This window comes from Ceratosolen solmsi, unplaced genomic scaffold (assembly GCF_000503995.2).
Source record: "Ceratosolen solmsi marchali unplaced genomic scaffold, CerSol_1.0 scaffold6, whole genome shotgun sequence".
NCBI lineage: Eukaryota > Metazoa > Arthropoda > Insecta > Hymenoptera > Agaonidae > Ceratosolen > Ceratosolen solmsi.
Window position 1 is genome coordinate 9,542,914 of NW_011948414.1, and position 11,067 is coordinate 9,553,980.

Here is an 11,067-nt window from a genome sequence, read left to right on the forward strand (position 1 = left end):
AGAGGCGCTCTGATTGGAAACGCCAAGAAGCAGAAAATTCATAAGGGCCACACGGTGGCCGAGAGAATGCCTTCAAGAAAGACGCCAGCAAGGCGTACGGGGGGAGTCTCTTGTCATCAGAGAAGCCGGCAAGGATGATTCTCCAAGGGAACGCCAAATAACAAGAATGTAGACATATACAGTAAAGGCCGATTAAGAGGCAAAGTTTAGTCATATCCAACTCGCAACAAGTGCAAGATAAGTGCAAATCAAATCATACACTCGCCGCAGTGCAAGTAAACAGTGGTGCACAAGGCACAACATAATCATAACCTATAAGGAGCCGCTCGAGGCAAAGTCAGCAAACAATACGAGGCATAGCCAGAAAAACACAAAACATAAACCACAAGCTGCCGCACGAGGCACAACCTGCAGACATCACTAGCTGCCATCAAGAGCACAAAATCTGCAGAAATCAGGAGGTAAAAGTTCCATTCCTTATTAACGATAATAATACACAATATGCTACACAAGGTAGAGAACTGTAGATCGACCAAGCTCACACAATCTGCAAACACACAAGGGGCAAGTTTAGTTCCCACAAGATAGACTTACGAGGCGCCGTATGCAGCAATATCTGCAGACTAAGAAGAAGTGCCACGAAGAGCACTCCTGCAGAGCCTACAAAGTTAGCAATAAGACAATAATAAGGCAAACTCAAGCTACTGCCACGTGCCACTGCACAAGGAAGCACAGGGGTTTACGACCTTGTTCTTCTACGTATATAACACCACCACCACGTGCATTACATATAGAGGACCAGAAGGTTACTACACCCTTCTACCTGTACATGCAACGCACATCACCGCTCTGTGGCAATAGCAATACAAAACTCAAGAAACGAAGGCATTCAAACATAAACTAAAAATCATTATGATATAACCAATGCAATTATCGCAATAAACTAAAACAAATACCAAATCTATTTATTATTGGATACGTGCACTATCCAGTCCACTTGCCCGCAATCCTCCCTTCCATCATCTGGGAGTTTACACCAAACTCTAGATATTTGACCCTCCTAGCCCGGTACTCTATTTTTAGACAGTCGTATATTGATTTCAAATTGATTAATGAAAATCGGATAAACACATTCTTAATAAATTATACATCTTCGTCTTATAAATTTAATACACCAATAATCAATTAATTTTCAACTCCTTAGTGTTTGTCATTCCTAAATAATAAAAATATGACTTTTATCAAAATGTATTATCAAAAAGTAAGTAAGTCAATTGAATCAGTCATTCCACGCAACTTCAGTTCATTTGACACAAGAGAAATGTATAACGTACCTATTGATTTATCGAACACGATTTTTGTTAGCGTATACTTTCTCTTTACAAACTTGAATTTATAAGATAATTATTTAGATAATAAATAGAATAATAACTAGTCTGTATGATAAACAAAATATTAACAGTAGCAAATACGCTACAGAAAGAAAGGAACATTGCATTTTATTGGTTTTAATAACACATCTTATGATCAATTAAACAATGGATTGGTTGTCGATCGGTTTAGATTAGATATCGATTTGGTTTATTCAAAATAGCAAATATTTATAAATAACTAATAAATTACTAATTTATGAATATAATTATAAAACAAAGTAAATGGAAACAAAAACATAAAACTGCTAGCAAATAAACTTCGTCTAGATGTCGTCCCGTCAAAGGATCAGTGACTTTTCACATTATTTATCTAGAATAGATATTTTATTATTACTGAAACAGTATTATAAAACATATATCATCTGTCTTTTAATCGACAATGCTAACCCAACTGACTAAAATTTGCAAACAACGCTTGAAGGATAAGCATGCAAAGACAAAGGATTCGCATTTTGTTATTCTCCATTTTCCTATCTCTATTGGGACCTATAATGATTAATATTCTTGGAGAACACTTTAAATGTTAATAGTTTTATTACAAACCAATGACAGAGGCTAATCTTTTGTACAGTAGTAAAAATAAATATATTCTACAAATAATTATTTATTTAAATGAATGAATTATCTTTTGCGAGATATCTTTATCACATAATACTTTTTTTACAATATAAAAATTTTAATTTGTTTAAACAACGTTTTGTTATTGCTTGTAAAATTATTCTCTTATAATATATATAAATGCTTAGATTTTTAAGGTTTTTTAATCATTTTTATAAATTATTATCATTCGTCATATAAATAATCTATCTTCTGATCTTTCCTCTTCATACTGGACATATCCTAGTAGTTGTCTGTAAGAAATATTCATTAAATATTAATATTTTTTATAAATTTGTCGAATATATATGTAAATAAAATATATAATTGTTATTTACCATATTATCAGTCATCCAACCCACTATACATCTTCTACAAAAACTGTGCCCACACAATAATGTAACTGAAGATTGTCGAGGTGGCATTGCATTACAAATTATGCAGATCATTGAAGCATTACTAAATTAATTATAACAAAAAACATAATATATAATTAACATTTTAAAATAAATATTATATTTTATAAGGATTTGATACAATTTAAAATTATACGTTTAATTAATAGTGGCAAAGTATAAAAAAATAATATTATCTACCAAGTTAGAGTGAATAAATGAAATAGTGCCAAATTTTTAAATAATAGTAACAATAATCATTTTTATATATTTATTATTGAATAGAATGATTTATTTGAAATATAAAAAAAATATATAAAACATAAAATTTGAATGACTTTTAATTGCAATGGAATGCAGTAATATCTATTTTGATTTGTATATTCTTACTTTCCATTAACCTTGTTTGAAGTATTAGTCTGGAATATCGAAACTTTTGAAGAGGGTCGTGATGAAAGATAATAATAACAGGCACTTACTGCAGCTGCGCCTAGTATAAACATATATACTATTGGATTGCCAATTAGTTATAAAGGGTAAAGATGAATAAAATTGCAAAAAATTATAAGCATTATTATTTTTGAAAAATTCTTAACTCCATAAACTATAAATTTGATTTAAGTATACTAGTCTACTTTTTTTATTAATTTTTCAATTTACTATTTTATATAAACAAGTAAATTATCTGAATATATTGTTAATAGATAAATGAGTGTACTGTAAATATTTTAAATATTATTTTTATTAGAAATTTTGTAGTCATTTATTCAAGTAAAATTAATTTTTCAAAACATTTTAAACACAAAATTTTACAAATATTAATAGATCATTTTAGTTTTTATATTATCAAATTTTTCAATTTGTAATGCTATGACTAAAAAAAATTTAGTATTTGAATTGGAATTATGGGTTCAATATAGTAATTTCATTTTAAGTTATATTGACAAACCAAGCCATAATAAATTCATTGTTTAAGAACCGTTGCTACACCACTTATGTTTCAATTAGTTTTGTAAGTCTTGTACATCGCTAATCATAATACGAATAAATAAAATATTTTCAGTACATGAATTAAGTCGTGTAACATACCAATAATACTTTACTTGTAAAAGCAATTTTAACTAAATTTGTACTAATTTATCTTATTTATAAATAGAATTATAAAATATCAGTACAACGGAACAAAAACATTAAACTGAGACCAAGTAAATTTCGTCTAGATGTCGTCCCGTCAAAGGATTAGTGACTTCAGATTATTTATGTATAATAGATATTTAATTATTATTGGATTAGTCAGATATCAAAATATATTGCACTTATGCAGTTAGTTAATTGATAAATTGATCTCTTATTATCTACCACATACACTATTAAATCAACATTTTTTATCCTGCAGTAATTCCAACATAATCAAAGGCAATTTATTCAAGAGACTTAATACAGTCTGTTACATTTTTACTCCTTTATAAGCCAAGTAGCCAATAGAATTACTATTTTTTTAATTTAAAAACTTAAATTTTATAATTAACATATCGTTAAAATAACTCAATAAGCTTAAACCTGCATTACGCACGTTTCAAAGGCGTTGCAAACTCTGCTTTTTGCAACGTATAGTGTTTGTTTATCTTTATTTAGAATGTCAATTACAAGTTTGTTACCATATTTAAACGATCAAACAAAATTGAGCAGAGATAGTAATTAATGTTATTCGTTTTAAAGTAAATCAATATTGATAATGTATAATTTAAAACGGAAAATAAAATAAAAACTGTCGATAATATTTACAGAAATGCATTGAACCATCTACACATAATATAAATCAATGCGTAAAAATAATAAAAAATTTTGTAATTTTTTAATAAACATGAATTTTCTAATTGTAATCAAATATGTTTCACAATTATAATTTATACTTTAAATAAACTAAAGCCTCATATTAACGCATCAATATTTTCGTTTTTCTCTTCTTCCTTTATCTAAATAATTAAAATATAATCTACTATATTGAAAAAGTATTGTCTTTCATTAGATAATATTTTATTAATTTAAAATTATAATATTTGTAATAGTAGTACATGTAAATGGAAGGAGAATGAAATATTCTAAATATTAAATGAAAAAGTTATATTAGAAGACTCGACTTTGTCTTATAAATGCATAAAAAATTCATAATCAAATTTGACTAAAGATAGCGAAAATTACACTATTGACGATAAAGGCTTTAACTTACTATATAAGCTGAATAAATAATTGTTATTTAAATTTATTCATAATAATTGAAAATAATGTAAAATCAATATATCCCGGAAACTGAATATGTTCATATCCATTTTTTCTTGTTACTGCATGTGTACCTTAGAATAAAAACAGTATTTTTCGCAGGATGCGAGTTAAAGTAAATTAATTAATTATAAATGTTATTGAATAAACAGGAAAGTGTACACGAAAATTACTAATATTATTTTAAATTCTAAATATAAGTGAATATATCTCCGAGATGAATGTGTTGTTTCAAGAGAGTTTAACGGAGTTCTGTGCTGAATTGCCGATTGCCAGAGTAGCTCAATAGTTAAATTTTGAAATAATAGTTTGAAGTAATTTCTTTTTATATTTTTTTTTTTTATATTTCTTTTTATATAAGGAATAATTTATAGAATTTTTACTATTGAATAATAATAGTTTTCATAGAATCAACATATAAAACTATTTACTGTTATTTCAATTAATAGAAAATTTACTGGATAGTCATTATAAAATTACAATTTTATTTTACATGTTATTTAAGATAAAAATATTTAAAGTTTTTATTTAAAGTTATTTAAATACTTGGCGTTAGACTTTGTTTATATTTATGACATTTTCCATTAATAGAAATAGAATAATTAATTATTTATTTGTTCCATAAATTTTATTTATGAATGCGCATACATGTGCATGTAGAAAGTATAAATATTTTATAAATTATTTTGTATTTAACTAGGTTTACAATAATAATGAAATTATTATTCAATAAAAAAAGATGAAAAAACTAGTTACAATTATTTAATTAATTTTCTAGTCGATATTTCTCTTAATTATATAATATCATGTTATTAATCATTTAAAAATTAAGATACCTAATTTCGAAACCATTTCAAAATACTGTACATTTATAATTTCTAAGAAGTTAATAGTATGTAAATATGTAAATCGGCAAACGATAATAGGCTTTCCAAAATTTATTAAACAAATTATTAATGATCTGGTGAGTCATTGATGATTTAGTGAAAAGCTTACAGCATATTATTTTGCATATATTTCGCACTTCACATTAAAAACGAACAAGAACATTGTTCAGGTTATGTATCTATCGCGTATTTAAAAATGAAACGAAGAGGTTTCATTTACTTTTAAATAGAATGTTTGTAACGTTAAATATTAAAAAATTGTTACAATTTTTAAACGCTATCTATTATTGAGAAAATATAAAAAATTTAGTATTATAAAAATGATGTTCGGATATCTTTCCCTTTAATATTTTGATTTCATTGTCATTAAAATATAAATTTAAATGTTAATGTATGTGTATATATATATATATATATATATATATATGCACATGTCAGATATCTAATTATTATGATTAAAAAAACTTAATAACATAATAATGAAGTGGCGAAGTTGCAAATTTACTGTGTATATATATATATATATATATATATATATATATATATATATATATATATATATAGATATAGATATAAAAGTTATAAAAATTTTATTAGGGAAACAAGAAAATCTTTTACTTTATAAATAAATGGCATTTTGAGGAAAAAAACTGATTTGAATCCGTGTCGCATTAAATTCGCGCAATGCCTTTGACGTATCCCTTCCCCTGCCCACTCCCCCCACCTAACCGCGTCATCAGTCATGATGTTCCGCTGCGCCACACATTAGACGACAGCAACATAAACATACCAATAATTCCCCCACCTCCCTCTATCGCCAGTAGTTGCCGAGGAGTGCCGTGAAAATGTACGCGCCGCTCCTTGGGCTTAAGAAACCAAGATACGATAGTTGTGTGCGACGTTAGCCGTCGATATTTGTTGTGCTAGAGGCACACAATAAAACCTCCCTCACCACCTTTCACGATCTAACCATTCATTAACCATTTCGCGGTGCGGGACGTTGGTGCTCATCGATAGTGTTTAAAGCCGTTTAATATATGGAGGGACAAGGGGAATCATCGACGTCCGGCATATCACCGCGATCAGAATGACGAACGCCAGCGAACAGAGCTCCGAAGGCTCAGAGGACTCTCCTCATCTCGACGAATTGCCTCTTGAGATACTCTTGCTCATCTTCGAGTATTGCCATGCTGTTGACCTAGTGCGACTCAGTGCTGTATGCACCCGCTTCTACAAAGTCGTTAATGACGAGGTGCTCTGGTATAGACGCACCAAGCATTCCATCGCGACCAACCAAGTTTCCAAACGATTCCGCTCGAGGTACAACACAACGCAAATCGCTCGAAACTTTCTTTAATCTCTCCCCCCCCCTCCTTCTCTCTCTCTCTCTCTCTCTCTCACCCCCTCCTCTTCCCTCTTTTTCTCTTTATCTCTCTCCACCCACCATCCTTTTAATGTTAAGGATTATGATATTTAAGGTGAAGGTTGCTTTTGCACGTAGGAGATACCCATATGTTTGCAATATGAATTCTTAACGAAAGATTCGTGCTTTATGAAATAAAACCAGCACGTCGTCCATAATTATTTTTTTCTTTGCGTTATACATAGATTTATCAATTTTTAAATAATGTTTTGTTTACACTTACGTATGACCTTCAACGATGCTTATTATGAAATGGATATTGTTTTTATGCAATTAGATAAAAAAAAAAAAGAAAAAATAGACGCGGATTTCTGGTTGTCAATGCGTGTATATATCGGTGATCACGTGTACGTATAGACAAGGACCGAAGATGTCGGTAAAGTAATGTCAATGTGTTTTTTATTTTGAGAAACAGCTGTTTGATGGCTTGTGTTATTCGCTCGTGATTTGAGAATGATAGATTGCAAATTCATGAATAAGAAAATGCTTTTATCCTTTAAAAGCATTTTCAAGGTCGTAACGACTGCCATCGATTGGCGATTAATGCTTAAATATTGCGAGTTTGTGGAGAAAAGCTGTCGAATATAAAAGACACAGAGAACTAACCGAAGCAAGTTAATTGTAATAGAGCTTGTAAGCGGCTTTTCGTAAAATTGCATTTGCTATTCATTTATTATACATTGTCGCGATTATCTTATAGAATCTAATAATTTACAAGCGTTTGTTTCAAACTTAGTAATACAATGATTATCGCATTTATCAATATAATCCATAATAATTGAGCCTAAGTATTTAATATAAATAATTATTAAATTATTGTAATTTTTGGTTTAGTCAATGTCATTATTTAAATAATAATTGAAAAATATAACTAAGCTGGAAAAATTTTGGCACTTTTATTATATTTTATTTAAAATTTAAGATCTAATTTGAAAATTTTATATAACATTATTTATGTATTATATAATTTTCCACAGATGCAATCCAGTTCTTTGTCAACGTAAAAAATGGCAAGTGACACACAATTGGGAGTATGGACGATACCAAAAAAGCCTACTATTTTCACAAAATATAAAATTGATGCCATGGATTCAGCTCACGGATGAAGTTTTGTGGTGGAGTGGTGGTAATCAATTGTGTGGATATTGGAGAAGCGATCCATTTAAAATATCCAATAAAATTTTTGATCAATACACCCACAGCGATATTTGTAAATTTATTGTTCGAGATAATTATATCATCAGTGGTCATAGGTATATTCTGTTTTCTTGTAGTCCTAACTATTATTATTATTATTAATATTTAGGTATTAAAAGTGTGCAACTTAATTTTGTATTTCAATAGAGATGGAAGCCTTAAGTTTTGGTTAAAAAATATAGTATATGGTGTTAATCATTACTACACTGGTATCGAAGATGCACATTCTAGAGATGTAGATGCGGTAGATGAAACTGGAAATTTAGTTATATCAGGGTCGGCTGATGGTATTGTAAAAGCATGGTCCTCTCCTAAGAATGAAAATAATTTCTCCGATCTACCATTAGCTACTATAAGAATCAGTGATCGTATTTGGTCACTTGCTGCTGATCCAACGGGCAGTAAACTAGCTATAGGTTCCTCTGGAACTACTGGTCCTGCACTTTATATTTGTGATACTATCAAGTTAGTACTTAAATTATCAATTTACAAATTAGCATGGTACTGTGATTATTTGGCCTATTTCCAAAAATTTCATTTATAAAATCAAATAAGGATAATCAAGCAGGAAGTATTGATTATACTTGTACTAAATACGCTTTCTCAGATTGAATTGAAATTTTCAATTTACTATTTAACTTATAGTCTGTACTATAAATAGATTTAATATTTGGTGTATATTATCAAGCGCCTGTCTATTATATAGAAAAAAATAACTTCAATATTAAAATAAACATTAAAGTCATAAATTAATTAAATATATACCTCATTATATACAATGATTTATAAAAAAATTCTCATAAATTCTTATAATTTTCTATTGTATTAGTAAAGAATCGTTATAATTTGTTTTAAATTATAAATTACTGTTATTTTAAATGTTTAATTGCTTGATAATTAATAAAGATTGCCGTGTATGTATATAACAAATTATTATTTTTAGTTTTAATCATTCTCATGTAATTAATCATCCATGGAGACAAGGTGCTGGTATTTTAGACATGGTATGGGACAATCCTCAAACTTTGCTCACTTGCGGCTATGACACATGTATTCGAAAATGGGATTTACGGTAGTATTATAAATAAAAAGTCCATTACTGTTTCCTAAATATTATTGTCAATATTTTCAATTAAATTCTATTATTGTAGAATAGGAAAATGTGTTAGTCATTGGTCCGATCCCACTGATGCAACTATTTACTGTATATCGTCAGATTACAATTATACCATGGTAACGGGTACCCAGTTCAATTGCAAAGCTGTTTTGTGGGATCAACGTAAGCCACAATACGTTCAGGTAATTGTGAAAGCGGCTCTTACACCATTTGACTCATATTTTCATTTTAGAAACATATAACTAGTTAAGCATATATTTTGATATATATTTATTTATGTATTTAAAATACATTAGTTATTATAAAAATTCTAGAGAAAAAATCATAATAATTCTGTTAATGGTTCAATTGTAAAAAATTTTTAACCATAAAGATAAACCATAATTTGCGATTATAATATCCATTGCTCGTATTGTAAATAAAAGTGTTAAAGGTTTTCATAAAATGTTCCAGCTATATTTCATGAATCTTCGACGCATGTCCAGCCCGATTTATAGTGTATCATTCGATAGTAGTCATCTTTATGGAGCTACTGATCAGACCGTGATGGAGGTGAAATTTTCGGGAAAACCAGATATTAAGAAGAATTATCGTGAAATTATGAAATATGAAAATTTATCATTCGATAGATGAAATTAATGAAACTATTGAAACAAAATTTAATGAATTTAAAAATCTCGTTATAGTAATTTATTTACTACTGACTAAGCTATTAGTTTTCATTGATTATGAATATGAATTTTGAATATTCTCTTAGTGAGTTTTCATAACATAAACATTCAATGTTTTAAATATTGTAAGAATAGAATTATTCATATTGAAAAATAAGTATTCTCCAGGGGAATTAATTTGAGTATTTTTGATATTTCAAATAAGCAATGAATATTCACGGTTAATAACACTAGTTTTTAAACTCTAACCTTCGTAAACTCCTTGTTAATATTTATTTTTTCTATTTTCAACTTTTATTCTGTAGTTATTGTGATAGAATCAAAATGAAGAAAACAAAAAAAATTATATTTAATTTTTTTCATTTTTTCATAAATAAAAATTGCTTACGTGAAATATTCAATAATAAACTCAGGTGATAGATATGTACAAATGGAAAAGTAAGAAATGAGAGATGTATATTTGAAAAAATTTTGTTTAACAGTTTATTGTGTACAGTATATTGAAATACATATGCAAAGAGAAGTAATCGTGATATACTTTTATTTATATAAAATTTTTTTTGTGATAATATATAAAAATACGAATCCATAAACATTGATGACATTGATTTCCTAACACATAATAATTAACCAAAGTACAATAATAATCTTGCTTTTAACAGTCTTCAAAACTTATATAATGTTTCAATTATTAATTTCATGTATGAAAACGTATACCTATTATATAATTCTAGTACCTCTCTCAGTTCAGCAAATCTAAATCCACAGGTCATCCTAAGATTTTTATGCTTTAATAATTTACGTTTGATGCACTAAATACAAAGAAAATCTACTCGAACCATAAATAATTACACGAAACTATACATGCTTATAGAAAGTATATCTGACACAATAGTTGAATAAATTCATGAATATTAACGAATACATTGTTGTCAAATACAAATTGAATAATATTCATATTATGGCATAAATGTACTTACATAAATTCATTGTATTTTCTTTATGTGGTAAAATTTGTTTATATATTTATACTTTCTATATTTTTATTTTTATTTTTTATTCTTTTT

General features: G+C 28.0%; 1 protein-coding gene across 1 annotated transcript; it reads left to right on the plus strand.

The window, feature by feature from the left end:
- Window positions 1-6,388: 6,388 nt before the first annotated feature.
- Window positions 6,389-9,996, plus strand: LOC105368005 (F-box/WD repeat-containing protein 4). The gene is made up of 6 exons (XM_011506889.1): window positions 6,389-6,912; window positions 7,993-8,268; window positions 8,360-8,677; window positions 9,156-9,284; window positions 9,364-9,511; window positions 9,783-9,996. The coding sequence occupies exons 1-6, from the start codon at window positions 6,680-6,682 to the stop codon at window positions 9,960-9,962; spliced, it is 1,284 nt and encodes a 427-aa protein (XP_011505191.1). The 5' UTR covers window positions 6,389-6,679; the 3' UTR covers window positions 9,963-9,996.
- The last annotated feature ends 1,071 nt before the right edge of the window (window positions 9,997-11,067 follow it).